The 14,657-nt window shown below is 50.9% G+C and overlaps 2 protein-coding genes across 2 annotated transcripts in view; one reads left to right on the plus strand and one right to left on the minus strand.

Moving 5' to 3' along the window:
- The window catches only part of NELFB (negative elongation factor complex member B), a 12,450-nt gene extending 12,325 nt beyond the window's left edge, over nt 1–125 (minus strand). Inside the window, exon 1 of the mRNA XM_009882001.1 lies at nt 58–125. Coding sequence (XP_009880303.1) covers nt 58–125 — 68 coding nt within the window. The remainder of the gene's footprint in view (nt 1–57) is intronic.
- A 2,400-nt stretch (nt 126–2,525) lies between these two features.
- On the plus strand, nt 2,526–14,096 carry LOC104283778 (ectonucleoside triphosphate diphosphohydrolase 2-like). The gene is made up of 9 exons (XM_009881996.1): nt 2,526–2,639; nt 4,838–4,955; nt 6,612–6,762; nt 7,537–7,696; nt 9,026–9,253; nt 10,336–10,608; nt 11,472–11,567; nt 12,534–12,668; nt 13,750–14,096. Exons 1-9 carry the CDS (start codon nt 2,526–2,528, stop codon nt 13,978–13,980), a joined length of 1,506 nt encoding a protein of 501 aa, XP_009880298.1. The 3' UTR covers nt 13,981–14,096.
- The last annotated feature ends 561 nt before the right edge of the window (nt 14,097–14,657 follow it).

A 14,657-nucleotide genomic window follows, 5' to 3' on the forward strand; every position in this document is an offset into this window, starting at 1 on the left:
GGGGTGCCCGCGCTCCCCGCCGGCACCGGGGCCGCAGCACCCGCCCAGGCCGCCGGCTGAGCGCTGGGGGAGGCGGCCAGGCCGCAGGCCCCAAGGCCGGGGCACGCTGCTGCGGCCATCGCCATCACGGGAGCGCGGCAGCAAATGTCGGGGTCCTGTGAACGTGAGGCGTCCCCCCTCGCTGCGGTGCGGCCGCGAATTCGGGGTTGATCCCGGGCAGACAGCGATGAAAACGAGAAACGCAAACAAGAACAGCCTCACGAAGGAGAAGTGGCCTTTCCCCTTTCACGGTGTGACCTTGGCAGGCCCATAATTTCAGGATAGCTGCTGCAGAGCAGGGGAAAAAATCCTAATTTGTCCTTCGTGAGACCTGCAGCCAGGTGCCAGGATTGTATAGAGCTGCGTCTGTCCAACCCATCACAGAAACCCCTTTGGCGCCTGCCCACCAGTTGGTATAACTACCAAGGCGAAACCTATGTGATTTAAAGCCCCCCAAACCAGTTGGGGCTGTGGAGAGACCCCAGTGAACCCCGACACCCGGAGGACAGAACGGATGCGCTCCACTGTTCCCAGCCAGGAGCTGCCCTCAGGTCCCTCATTCCCCCTCTCCCCGTCCCAGCTGCAAAAGCCATCCCCGCACGGTTCGAGGTGCGCGGCGCTTTGCCAGCGGAGCAAAGCAGGGCTGGCCTGACCACGGCAGGGTATGGCGGCTCCTCGGTAGCTGCTGGATATCCTTAGGTGCTGATGATAAATCACGATATTGGTATACACTACTGTGACCAGCCCATGGGCATGAGCAATCAGCCAACCGCCACAGTGCGAGCAGCCACTCCACCCATCTCATGTGCAGCATTTCTTTGAGACAGGAGGATGCCTGGGGCACCTGTTTTGTTTGCAGCACTGCAGCAAGCTGAATGCTGCACAAATCCTTCCCAACAAAGCACGTGAAAGCCTGCCTGTCCCCCCGGGCAGACGTGAGAGCAGGGGCACGGAGGACTGTCAGCACTCTGGCAATTTAATCCCTGTCCCCTTTGCAAAGTAGAGCACTGTCAGCCCAAGGGTAAGCAAAACAAAGAATCACAGAACGGTTCGGGCTGGACGGGACCTTTGAAGACCATCTAGTCCAACCCCCTGCCATGGGCAGGGACATCTCTCACTAGACCAGGCTGCTTCAAGTCCTGTCCAACCTGGCCTTGAACACTTCCAATGATGGAGCATCTACAACTTCTCTGGGCAACCTGTTCCAGGGTCTCACCACTCTCATCCTAAGACATTTCTTCCTTGTGTGCAATCTAAATCTACCTTCTTTCAGTTTGAAACCACTGCCCCTTGTCCTGTCACTAGAAGACATCTACAGACGCATTCTAGTTCCTGACCAGCAAAATCAAACTGGAGTCTAAACTCCTCAGGAACATCAGTAAATTCTGGCACTTTGCTTAAAACAACTCTAGGACAAAGAGATGTGTCTACAAATACCCCTGCAAGACCAAGAAGTATAATTCCTTTAGCTCTGCAGAGGCCTGGCTGGTGAAGTCCTCTGCTAGGGACAAGATGGCCTTGCCAATAAATGGTCCAGCTCGCACAAACCAAAATATTTCTTTAAAGAAGTTGCACTTTTATTCCTAGACCCTGTCACTGGGAAACAGATGGGGACAGCCTGAAAGAAGCACCTCCCCTGGGACTAACACATTTTTCTTCAGAAATTCTGGTTTCAGGGATGTGTCTTTGCAGCACCAGAAAGGAGAAAGCGGGCACGCGTTTTGTAAAGTCTGGGCGTTGGTTCTCTTTCATGGGGAGGCTGTGAGGAAGGGGTGTACAGGCACCTACGCTGGCCTTCTGGGGGCAAAAGACCTGAGCAGCCCCCACCATCTCCCCCCCACAGCAAAGACCAAACCAGCCAGAGTTTCCTGTGGGCGGAAACCCAAACGTGTAGATGTTTTCCTGTCCCAGGTGACACCTGAGAGTGAACAAGGAGGCAGGAGCTGTCTGAAGGAACTGGGCAGAGAGCCCACACTCTGCCCCAACCCGATGGACACATGCTTATGGGGAAGCACCCAGGTCCACCCTGGAGCCCTCAGATATAAAGTTAATCCAGCAATAAGGAGTTTCCCCACTTCTAATTTTGGCAGCTAGCACTGCCAGGCACAGAATACCAAACAGATGAGTTTTGCCTGCTTTCTGCTTATTACACAGCTGAGTTAACCCCACATTTCTGTTTACCTCAACCCCCATCGCCTGGGGCAGTTTCGAGGTTGCACCGGTGCTTTTGCAAAGCTAGCACTGGAACGGGCACAAAGCCGTCATTTTATTTATTGCGTGGAGCCATGGAAGGGAGAACTCCCTGACGCATCGCAGCTTGGCCCACGCGCTCCTTGTGGTCCTTGTGGCTGGGGGCTGGGCTGAAGTCAGAGCCTGGCCCCAGCCCCGCCTTTCTCCTCCTTTAAAAGGTTATAAAAAGCAGTCGCTGTCAGTTTGCTGCTCCGCTGCTTCCTCTTTTGACTCTTTGCAAAAGGAGAAAGCGCTTCATGTCTTGGCGTGAACTCCTTCCCCCCTGGCTGGTGATCGTAGCGGGACTGACGGGCATCGTGCTCCTTTGCGTCTCCACTAAAGATGTGCCCGTCACTCCTCCCAGGACCAAGGTAAGGGTGTCCGCCTGCCCGAGGGGCAGACAAGCCACGGGTCAAGTGGGGCAATAAGCAGAGGACCTTCTCCGCATCTGGGGGGCTGCTTCTTAAGGAGAACCTGCCTGTTTCCTCGTGCAAGCTGGGCATTTAAACTAAAATCTGGTGTGTTTTGTTGCTTTTTACATTCATTGCACCACTGACTTAGTTACTAGCCTGAAACAACAAACTGAGGAGGTGACAAACTGTGAGGATGGGTTTGCATCCTTCAACATGCTGTAGCTTTTTAAACCAAAAACAAGCCAACCCTTTTGGCTGGTCAGGGAAATACAGGCTGGATATCACCCAGCAGAGATGTTCACCACAGGCTGAGAAGAGGCAGCCCATGTCAGGAGCTACCCCAGAGCGGCAGGGGACCAGTGGCATCAATGTGGGGAAAGAGCTAGGTCCCTCTTGAAAGTGAGGAGGAATTTGGCCCTGAACTGCTGCTTCTGTCTTTAAAAAAAAAACCATCAAATTATCTTCCGCGCCTTCTCCTCTTCTGTCCTCTCTTGATTTTAACCGAAGAGCCAACCTGCTCTAGGCAGCGGGGTAAGATCTGCCCAGTGACCAGGGGGGTTAATGCCCATCCGCTCTGCCTCTTGATGCAGAGGTGAGATCAGTGACACGCTATGGCGTAATCAAACAGAAGTGGGTTAACCTGTGTGTTTAGAGATACTACCCCTCCTCCATGCTCCTCTTGGAAACAAAATTGGATTAAAAAAACCACCTTATTGCTCCATGCTCTGCCCTTCCCTGGTGTTGAGCTGGGCCAGAAACGTGGTGATCCCTTCTCCTCCCTTGCACTCCCAGCACCACCCTCTCATTTTGTGAAGGAGGAAAAAAATCCAGGTTTTTCCACCAATACCATTCATTTCTTCCTCTTCTGTGGCAGCCGACATGTCCCTGTGAGAAATACGAGCTGTCACTGCTGTGGGAGGATTGCCAGCAGGCTTGGGCAGGGAGTTCCATCCTCCTTCCGCATTTCTGCTCCAGCCTCACCAGCTCCTGGCTGGTGCTGCTGAAAGCACCAAGAGAGGCAGCAGCAGCCAGCTTCATTTGGAGGCTGCAGCCAGGCTCTGTCTTGTGCTAAAACCTTTCTGACGGTGTTAACATTAACCTCTCAGGCGCTTTCTCATCCCACTCAATCACAACTACAACTATTTCTGTGAAAGATACAGCTTAGACCATGCCCTACCAGATCTCACAAGTTTCTTTCCCATCTGTGTAGATGTCTCAGTTTGGGGTCATGTATTAGCGGGGAGAGGAGGAGACCCTAGGCTAGCACCAGGGTTATTTTGAGTGTGGGAACATCCAAAACAGCCACAGAGCTGTGCTGCAGGGTACCCCGGCAGCCTCTCATTTCCTAACCTCACATACGAGGGGCAGCTCAGCAAGGCTCAGTCAGCAGCAAATAGACCAGATGCTGGGCTGCAAAGAGACTAAGAAAGCCCTCGGCCCCACCGCAAGGCTATAGGAGAACTGGCGGTGGACAAAGTGTTGAGAAATCTCATGTTCGCTGCTGCTGTTTCTGCCAAGACATAACCTCGGGCTCCTCAGGGCTGCTGCATTGGACAGTGTACGTGCTGGCTGGTCCCAGCGTGCTGCAGCTCCCACAGGTCTGGCACACATCCGGGCAAACCCAGCCTGTGTCACACCACCTCTGCAGTGGGGTGTCAAACAGATGTGGGAGTCTCAGGTTCCTTAGAAGCAGGAACAGGCCACAGCCCTCCAATTCCTGCACGAAACCCTTATCTCTTCAGCAAACCAATCCAGCAGCAGTTTGAGTCCCAGAATCAGTCGAGAGCCTGTATAATGCCATCTCCCACTGCTTTAGGACCTGTTTTTCCTGAGCTCCAGGTGGCTCAGCTATCAGTGGGAGCCTTCTGCCTGGTTTCAGGAACAGCTCCAGAGCATGCCACTGTAGGTGTGACGTATTTCTGGGTGTTTCTCCACTCCTGCTGCTCCTCATGCGTATTCAAGAATGCAGATGGTTCCCTGCAAATCCACATCATCTTCTGGCTTCACCCTTTCCCTGAATGGAAAAAGCTAACTCAAATACTGCAGTGCAGGCCCATGGGTTACCCAGAATACCTACATAATGCTGAGTAACCCTACAATAAAAAAGCAGCATGCATTCAGTGGTGTTCATCTAGAATGTTTTGGGGGTTTTCCAGTACGGCATTGTTCTGGATGCTGGCCCATCCCGCACCATCCTGTTCATCTACCAGTGGACCACCACCAAGGCAAGCAAGACCGGGGTGATCAGGGAACATAGCTCCTGTCCTGTGCAAGGTAAGGTGCCCGATTCATGCTTGGTGGTCGGTGGGACTGGCATGGGATGGATGGAAACCAGAGATCTGTGCATGGACAATTGCTGCAATTTCCTTGGCTGCTGTACACTGAAATAGTGCTGACCATGAAACACAGGATGCTTTTCAGCATGGGTCTTCTCGACCAGCCATACATAGCTGCACAACAGAGCACTTAGCAGGTGACAGGTTTTTTGCCCTGCTGCAGGGAGGGAAGCACACAGAGGGGCTGGGGCTGGTCCTGATGTCCACATGGATCGGTGGCAGAGCCAAGGTTGCTGAGCTTCTCACCCAGCTGAGACAGTGAACAGCAACAGAGAAAAATCTGGCTGCAGAGTGACTCCTGGTATCTTCTGCCTCCTCCTGATTGTACTCTAGGCACTAAGTGGTGCAGCTCCAGGACAACAGAGGTGCAAAGACTATATGTGAGTATTGACAGCACAAGCATGAGTTCAGTTTGGTTTTAGTTGTCATGTTTTGGAGAATATTTGGATCTTCCTCACTAGTTTGAATCGGTTTGGCCCTGCCAAAGCCAGCTGAAAGGGTTTCACGCACTAACGCTGGGTGTTTTCCTTCCCTATCTCTGAATCTTGCTTTGATGTTGAAGCCTGATTATAGCAGGATGCTGGGAAACCCTGAACTCTCAGTAGCAGTGTGCTGTGGGAGGGCAGCTGCACAAGCAGCAGGGAAGAGGGTTTGTGCCCTTGCAGACTGTAAGCAATACAAACCACATACAGAAAATGCAATAACGGCTCCCTGAAACCTGGTATGTGTCCCTTCACTGCCGCCACATTCACTGGCTGGGTTAAAAACAGCAACTGTAGCTCAGTGCTTGAAGGCTTATTTGAACCTGCTGCTCTAACAGCGTATCAGCAACAGCAAGAGGTCCAGGCAGGTCTCTCTCCTAAATGCGAGCACTCGTCCTTTTCTGCATGGCAGTTTGGTCACAGGCTTTGAGGGGCCGTAGGAAAGCTGCAGCTCAGCCCTGCACAGCGCCCAGGAGAGCAAAGCACATGGTGAGGGAGTCACGCAGCCAGGAAGGCGAGTGGGCCAGAGAATGGGGAAGTGAGGCTCTCTCTGAGTAGTAGCTCAAACCAGCATTTCAGACCCCATTGAATCTTGCTGGACAGATGAGTCAAGGCTTGCACACAGCTTCTCTCTGCACAGCAGCAGCTTCCTCTGGAGCAGAGGTGTCTTGCTTGCAGGCACAGGGCTCGGAAGCCACCTCCACCAACACAAGAGGAAGTGGAGAAAGCTGACACATCAGCTTTGGCTCTATCTGCATGGCAGTGTGTCTCTTTCTTATCTTTTATAGCGGCTAAAGCCACATTTCTTCCTCTGTGGGCTGAGATAGCCTCAGCTGTTGCAGCAGTCATGTGGCTAATAACATGGTCATTTACAGCATGTCTCCGCAGCAGAGCTAGGGTTCTTTTCATGCTATTTGGGATTTACATGCACGTGCTGTTTGGCTCCCTGTACCATATTTTAGCAGGATGGCTACCTGGAGGAACTCCTTCATTCTGCTTGTGACAGATCCTGTCTTCAACCATGCCCCAGGACAGCAATGTCTTGGGTAACAGCTCTCACACTTCTCCCATGTCTTTCCTTAGAAAATTTCATTCTTTCCCCTGGCCCTCAGGTCTGGGAACCTCCAGCTCCTCAGATTCTCTTCAGAAAGTAGGGAAGAGCTTGGAGCAATGTTTGAGCCGGGCCCAGGAAGAGATCCCAGCAGAGCAGCACAGCCAAACCCCCCTCTACCTGGGAGGAACCGCCAGCATGAGGCAGCTGAAGTGAGTGAATGTTGCAAACCTACACCCAGAGATCAGCACACATCATGCGGATCACTCTGTAAATGCATCTCACCTTGTCTGCTCTGCAGTGTGTTTCATCCCTAAGCTGCTAGTCAGGTAAACTTCCTTCAGGTCCCCACACACTCGAGGGGAGTACGGCATGGCTGTGTCTCCATACTGTCCCCCCAAGCAGCCATGAGGATGACGGTCTTGCTACTGCTACCAGTCTGCTTAAAGTCTCCTTTACAATTAGGGCTTCACAGTTAGTGCTTGGGAAAACATCTGTCAGTCTGGAAGATGCAGTGGTCTCAGTTTACACGAAAACCCACATGGTTGTGCAGGGGTGCTTCGTGTCAGCAGGTCGGGAGCAGTGGTGGGAAGATCCACCTTATCATACAGTCTTTTATGGACCCTGTTCTCAGTCACCTCATTACTGGAACCTTTATCTCCTTTTAGACATAGGGGAAAAGTAAGACCTGAAGGGGGCCAGGTCAGTGGGGAAGGCCACAGGATCCCTCAGTGGCAAAGGGTACTGAACTCCCAAATTCTTGAATGATGGCACAACTGCTCAAATTATCCCTCTGCTGTTCTTGTCCCCAGTGTCATGCAAGGGGAGAGGGAAGTAGCAGCAGCAGTGGGATTGTCATTGTGTCTTTGTGCTGCTACCCAAAGTGGGGAGCACAGCAGCAAGCCCTGCAGCTGTGCCCTCACTGCAGGCTGCTCCTGGCAGGGTCCTGTAAAGACAAATGTGCTTTCTTTTTCTTTTCTGTTTAGCCTCACCCATCCCACCCTCACTGACGGTCTCCTTGCAGCCCTGACTGTGGCCCTGAAGTCATCCCCCTTTGACTTTCAAGGGGCACAAATCCTGTCCAGTCCACACGAGGAAGCATTCAATTGGATTACTGTTAATTATGTTCTGGAGAACTTCTTCAAGGTAAAGGACAATTGTGCCTGGGGAGTACAGAACTGAGCGAAGCATAACTCCCATTAGCAAACAGCCACAGAGACACGTGGAGGAATTGTTAAAGCCCTGTACTTCAAAAAATGCTTAAGCACAACTTCTGCTGTCTTTTAGAGAGGGCAGGTTATATCCAACATCAGCTCTGGGGCACATAGTGCAAGATGGTTAAAACTAGACTGAAGGACAAAGCCTCTAATATAGCCTCTCCTGGACATGTCCATGCAGTTGGCCTAACAGATGTGAGGCTTTCTGGACAGCACATCTGGGTTACTCACGTAGATAACTTTACATAGCCTGGCCCCAGGGTGTCAACAAGATCTCCACTGCCCTGAGTCCCCGCAGCTCTAGCTCAGCACCACTGTCAAACAGGCCTTGCTGCTATGTCTGTGCAATGCTGTGGGATTGCCACTGGAGTCCAGCAATCCCATGGGACATGCTGTGGATGGTGGACAGAGAAGCAGAGTCTTTCGCTGCCAAAGCAAAAGCCCATCAATTTTCCTCTCATTGAGATGCTAGTGAGAGTATAGCTGGGTGTCCCAAGCACAGGGGCCTGGTCTGTATTCAGAAGGCACTTGCTAAACAAAAAGAATACATTTAATTTTCCTTGCTCTACCCGTGGCTTCTCAAGCCAATGTGTCTCAAGAAGGACTCCAGGTGCAAGAGAAAGGTGGGTCAGACAGCAGCAGCTGAGTTATTCCACAGCAGGGAAGTGAAAGGCAGTTCGGATAGCCAGCAGCAAGTGTCCACTGGTTAGGGAATTGTTAGCCCTGCTGGCAGCAACACAGCTTTCCCCAGCCAGGGACAGAGTGCTTACACCCACGTAAGCTTTCCTGCCTGTACTGCTAACTTCAGCATTTCCAAAATCAGTTCTGTAAGCGTGCAGGAGATGAAACCACAGGGTTCTTCTGGCAGGAGGATCCCTTTAGCATCAAGGCAGCACTTGACACCCATATCTGCCCACCTGAAAACCTCCCTCCCATTCCCCACCACCACCACCACCACCCCTCTCCTCTCCTCCTACCTGCCAAGACCAGCCCCTTGAACAGCCTTCAGGGGGGTGAGCCCTGCTTGCTCTCGCTGGCTGTGGGGAAGCTCTCTGCACAGATGTACTTGTACAATGGCTCTTCTGTTCCCTCCAAAGCCACCAGTTCAGCATCCTTATGTCCTTGGGGGGTGGGGGGGAAGTTGGGCTGTACTGCACCAGAAAGCTGCTTTCTCTCTCTGTGCAATAATGCTTGCATCTGACCATGACCCAGACATAGAAGTCTTAAGAACTGACCTCTCTGGTTCTTTTTGGGTCAGTACGACTGGCAAGGACAGTTGGTCCCCTCCGGGAAGGGGACGGCAGGAGTGCTGTCTGTGGGAAGAACCTCAGCACAGCTCACTTCCAAGGTGGAAGGAGGGAACAAGGCACCAAAAGAGGGAGTGAGGCTTGAGCTGTATGGGCAGACACACAACGTGTACACTCATCACTGCCCCTGCCACGGCACGGACCAGCTCCGCAGCAGGCTGCTCTCTATGCTCATTCAAGTGAGTATCTGCCAGAAGGGCATTTGCAAGACTCTCGGATACATCAGTAAATGACAGTTGCACGAGGCGTAGCTGCTAATGGCCAAAATATCACTGTATTTAATAGAGGGCATCTGCATATATCTAAAAAAGCCCAGTGCATTTGCAGAACATACTCTCTATACCCAAATCAATGCCCTCCAAGCAGACACACAGGCACCCATGCAAGAGTTTCCTACTTGCAGGCTCTATTTGGCTCCTTACTTTATACATACAAGCACAAAATTGCTCTCCAGAGGTGCTAAGATCCCCTCAGGGTAGAGAAAGGCAAAGACTTCCCTTGGTTCCTCTAGAACTGCTCCTCCATCCAAGAAGGGAAGCCTAAACAGCAGCACCCAGGAACCAACTAGGACCTTTCATTTGGGTTATTTGCGTCCTTTGCTGACTTAAACCCCAAAGCAGTCTTTAAAAGAGCAATATTTCATTTTGAAAACGTAGGTGTTTTGGTTCTTCCAAACTTTGTTTCACTTGAGGGGAGAGGTAGCAGGATCTGATGCAAACTCACAATCATTTTGGTCTCCACCAAAACGGAATATTTCAGAAATAAACTACCCACTGCCCATCCACTTGCTTCCCTATAAACCACACTTCCCCTTATTTGAGACCTGAATGTCCCACATGGAGACGCACTTCACCACAGTTATATTGGGGAATTCCAAGAGATGAGAAACACTGATTCTTGAGGGGTTGAGCCATTTGGAAGACAGACCAGAACAGCCTCTGTCTTGCAACCAGAAAGAGTCCAGGATTCATTGAAATTTGATTTCTGGTCTAAGGGAGAGCAGGTAGGGCTGCGACTCCTCAGCCACCGACAGCAGGTCCAAGCATTGCAGCTTGCCCTGAACTCTGCAGGAGCTGGGAGCCTGCTGCACCAGTCTTGCAGTTGACGGGCTGTGATGAGGTCTGGCAAACCTTTTGCAGCCTGCCTGCTTGATTACAACAGCGTGGTGCCAGAAGAAAACTGTTCTTCACTGTGTTACATTTTGTCTTCCTTTGTGAAGCCCTGGGATGACAATGTCCTCTGTTTTATTCTGCCTCTCCAGGATCAGAGAAGTGCTAAAACTGTGTCTAATCCCTGCTGGCCCCTCAGCTACTCCCAGGAAGTGCAGTGGCAATCGGTGCATGCTGGGCCTTGTGCGGTCAGTGACGACACATCAGACATCCCTGGCTCTGAAGAGGTCTTCAACATCACTGGCTCCAGCAATCCCACCGCCTGCATGAGACTCGTGCAAAGCCTGCTTAACTCTTCGTCTTCCTGCAGCTTCCTCAAGCACCCCCTCAGCAGTGTTTTCAAGCCCCTCCAGACCACGTATCTGGTGGGTTCTCGTTTACACTGGTGTAGGCATCTGGTATGGAGAACCCATGAAATGGGACTGGTTTGGTTATTAATAAATAGAGTGGGAACAGCCACACTGTGCCCTCTGCTAGCCAAGAGGACTAGCACTTTGGCTAATGCTGCACATCTGTGCTCTGCCCTCTCCCCCTCATTGACACAAAGCTGTTCAAACATGGACCCCAGCTCCCCACCACTGACTGTGGCAGGGCTTTCTTCATCCATGTCTCAGCAATATCTGCTTGGGAGACAAACTGTGGGGCTTCACAGAGCCATAAAGAAGCTCATGTGAGCCAGCAAGGATAGGGCAATCGGGCGTTGTGTTTTGAGCAGGTCTTCCCAAACAGTCTGTGGTGAAGCTGAAGATCCTCTACCCTTAGCAAACATCTGGGCACGCTCCACCACAAGAATGCTTATATCTGAGACCCTGAATCTAGTGTCCAAAGTCATTGAGTTGTTAAGCCAGAACCAGCTCAAGATCCAAGGAAAAACAGTGCGTTTCAGAGGGAGGAATTACAGAAACCTCCCCAGCTCCCTGCTCCTGAGAGCCTCCCGTGGACATGGTCCCAAGGAGCAGAAGGCCCTGCCTACTCATCCAGGCAGGGCTGGGAAGGCCGCAACATGCAAGGTAGAAACAGTCTGGTTTCCACCTCCAGACAGTAACAGATACCACTCATCTTCCTTGTGCCCATTGGAGGCCCTGTAACCACCACCACAAGCACACAGAAAGGGCACCCCACAATGTGCCCACTGCTACTGCCACTCGCTGTCCCATAGGCACTGCACGCAGTGCAAGGGTGCAGAGCACAGTCTCCAACCTGATGATTACTTCTGCTGCTGTTATAGGTGATTTCTGAGGCCTGGGACTTCATGAGAGAAACTGTACCCTCTTCTGACTTGGGCCAGGCAGTCAACAGGCTTTGTGGAATGTCCGTCAAAGAGGTAACTGTGGAATAACTTAGTGCGGAGGGAGAGCGGGAAGCAAGGAACAGTCTGTTGTATAAGCCCACGTGGCTCAGACTGACAGAGCCATAAGTTACTGTCTGCCTTAGGGGAAAACCTGGATTTGCCTGGGTTTGTTTTTTTTTATTTTATTTTTTACTTTGAGGAAACCAGCTCCGCTTATTTTTTTTCCTCTCAAATCCCAGCTGCTGCTGGTAACACCTGGACTTAATTAAATGAAAAGCCACAAGTACCATTTACTGCATATTAAGGAGTAAACAGGAAGGCTGCCTACCCCCTCCCTGTACATCACCTTGGTCTTCCCATTATCTTCCTCTCCTTCAGTACAAGGAACACATCCGCTCAGACTCCAGGGGCTTTCCCATTTCACCTGGGCCCACGGAGACCAACCCAGGGGAATTTGTAAGTTCTTTCCATTGGTTGGTGGCTTATGAGGTCACCCTCATTTGCACCTACACTGACCGAGCATCAACAGTAACATTCAAACTGGACAATTTCTACAGTGTTTGCTAATGGGGTAGCAAAGCCCATAAGCAGTTCCCTAAAGCCTTCTCTTCTGGACAGAGGAGAAAGATCTTGTTAGTGCTCCTACTGAGAGAAAGCCTGCAGCGTTAGCTCAACCTGATTACAGAGCAGAGAATCACATCAAGCAGTTCACCTGCAAGGCAACTGCAGGAGACCTGGCTGCCAGTCCTCCTGCGCTTGGAGCTGCCTGGTCTTTAATATGGTGGGGACAAATGGGCTAAGAGATGACACTGGTTCCCAGACCACAGCCCAGTAGGTGCAGGAAACGTGGTTTCAGTCTGCACAGGACACAACCCCCTCCTCCAGTCCCACAGTCCGTCCTAGAGCAGGAAAACAGAGGTTATAGCAGGCCTGGAATTCAGCTACTAAATATCTACTATTTTTATTTTTTCCCCCATCCTCTTCTGGAAATGACACCAGCTGGTCAAGGAGTCCCAAACAAGCCTGGATACGCTTGCTGATTACTGTGCTCTGTCTGCCTTCATCTTTCATCTCAGTACAAAGGGATGCACCTTTGACTTTGCCAGGTCTGTTTGGACTGCATTCCAGAAGAAGGTAAGTTACCTACAGCACGGTATTTCCAATTACAAGGGAGAGTTGGTTTCAGTAAAGCCAGCCTGTCTCCACTCCTGCAAGCCCTAACCAGCTAGGTTTCTCCAGCAAGATGTTTTTGCAAAATAAATTCACAATTGTCATAAGCAAGAAAACCAGTGTCAGAGAGCTAGAGATTACACCCGTCCCCACTAAAATATAGATGGGTCAAAACCTTATTTGAAGCAATACCATCCTTAAGAGTGTATGTCCAACAGGGAAGGAAGTATGGCTTGATCACCACCTAAGACTAAGGACAAACTGCTGATAATATTTCCTGAGCCAAAAGATGCTGTCCTACCTCTTTGCAATCACCTTTGAACTAGTGAGGGTTTATAAATGACTTATAAGGTGTGAGAACTAGTGAGGGTTTATAAATGACTTATAAGGTGTGAAATTGCCTCAGGATCTGGAGCCCCTAAGGAAAGGAGGATTTGATTCAAGTCCTCCCCTTCACGAAAGAAAATAAAGCCTATTCCCAGACCTCTTCTCAACCCACCAGCAAAGGCATGGTCCCACTGAGCACGGCCACATCAGTGACAGCGGCTCAGTCAGCCACATGGCGATGATCAAACCAAAGCAACGAAGTAGGTCCAGGGTCCATCCAGGGAGCCCACTCTAGAAAGCCAGAAACGAGCTACCTACAACATAGGTCTGAGGTTCAACCAGGCAACGGCCAGAGACAAAACTACCCGCAATGTAGATGTGAGTTCCATCTGGGAGAACCAGCCAGTAAGCAGAAGGAACAGCACACACCTACAACACAGCTCAGGGAAGAGGTGGCTGCCCAGGCCAGGACTTAAATGGAGCTCCCAGGCCCATGGGCAGAGGGGGTGTGTGGAAGTACCAGGTGAGACTGGTCAGGGCAATTAAGGCCTATTAGTGCACTCAGGGCACTGAAGAGTGGGAGAGCTCCTCATTTCAAGCCTAATCCTCGAACCAGTCTCAAATAATGTATATGAGGTCTTGGGTCTGTGCACAAAAACACAGCTGGGGTCCAGATGTGTCCTCCTCTTCTGACAGCTCCTCTTTTTTATTTCAATAGATGGGTGATACATCATCTGGCTGGACTCTTGGGTACCTGCTGAATCTGACCAACACCATCCCCCAGGACAGCCCAAGCTTCCTCAAGGGAATTGAACCAGGGGTCTGGTCTTTGCTCCTTATCCTCTTTGTCATGCTCCTCACTGGCTCCTTCATGCGCATCTCATACCGAGTGATGGTCAAGGAAAACAGCTTCAGTAACAGGAATAGCAGTGTTTTTGATGACAACTGACAGTTATTCTGGGACTTGATACCCTTGCCAGAGGGCAGTTAATAGGGTACGTACAGAAATCACACAGCTGTAAGTCACTGGAGGATGCAAGTGATTTTCCTGCAGGACTCCCAGAGCCTCAGTGCCTTATTTCAACCTGCTAGCACTCGCATTACTGTACTTCGAGACAACGGATCCTGCTCTGCAGGAAGCCTGTGATTCCTGGTGCGTGGCAAGCAAACGTTCAAATGTCCAGATGAGAAGAGCCTGTGCAGATCTTGCTTGGGCTGCAGCTATGATTACTCATGTCAACCTAATGAAATGATGCCTCTGAGCAAGCAGGCCCTGAGCTACTGTAAAGTTAATATTGAATAATCCTGTCTAACCAGGAGAGGTGGTGTCTGAAAAAGGTGCTCTGTCCTCTTCTGTGGCCACGAGAGAGACGATATCTGCAGTATTGGCACAAGTGATGACTGGAACAGCATTAAAATATCATCAGAATATAACAGCCAACTTCCTTTCGTGTTCCAGGGAATAAAGCAGGTATTTTCTGCCTGCTCCTACTGATCTGTCTGTTGTTCCACCTCAGTGACAGTATCCATGTATCCCTTCCAGCAAATGCTCCTGCTGACTGAGAATCCTTCAAGAGCAGTGGATTTTGGTTTTGGTCTCTACAAAATGTGCAGAGCGTCAAAGGA

The sequence above is a fragment of the Charadrius vociferus genome, unplaced genomic scaffold, assembly GCF_000708025.1.
Source record: "Charadrius vociferus isolate BGI_N301 unplaced genomic scaffold, ASM70802v2 scaffold233, whole genome shotgun sequence".
Lineage (NCBI taxonomy): Eukaryota > Metazoa > Chordata > Aves > Charadriiformes > Charadriidae > Charadrius > Charadrius vociferus.

Coding starts and splice junctions, on each gene's coding strand:
- LOC104283778 (XM_009881996.1), top strand. CDS start 2,526: ATGTCTTGGCGTGAACTCCTTCCCCCCTGGCTGGTGATCGTAGCGGGA. Junction 2,640..4,837: donor TCACTCCTCCCAGGACCAAG/GTAAGGGTGTCC, acceptor GGGGTTTTCCAG/TACGGCATTGTTCTGGATGC. Junction 12,669..13,749: donor GGACTGCATTCCAGAAGAAG/GTAAGTTACCTA, acceptor TTATTTCAATAG/ATGGGTGATACATCATCTGG.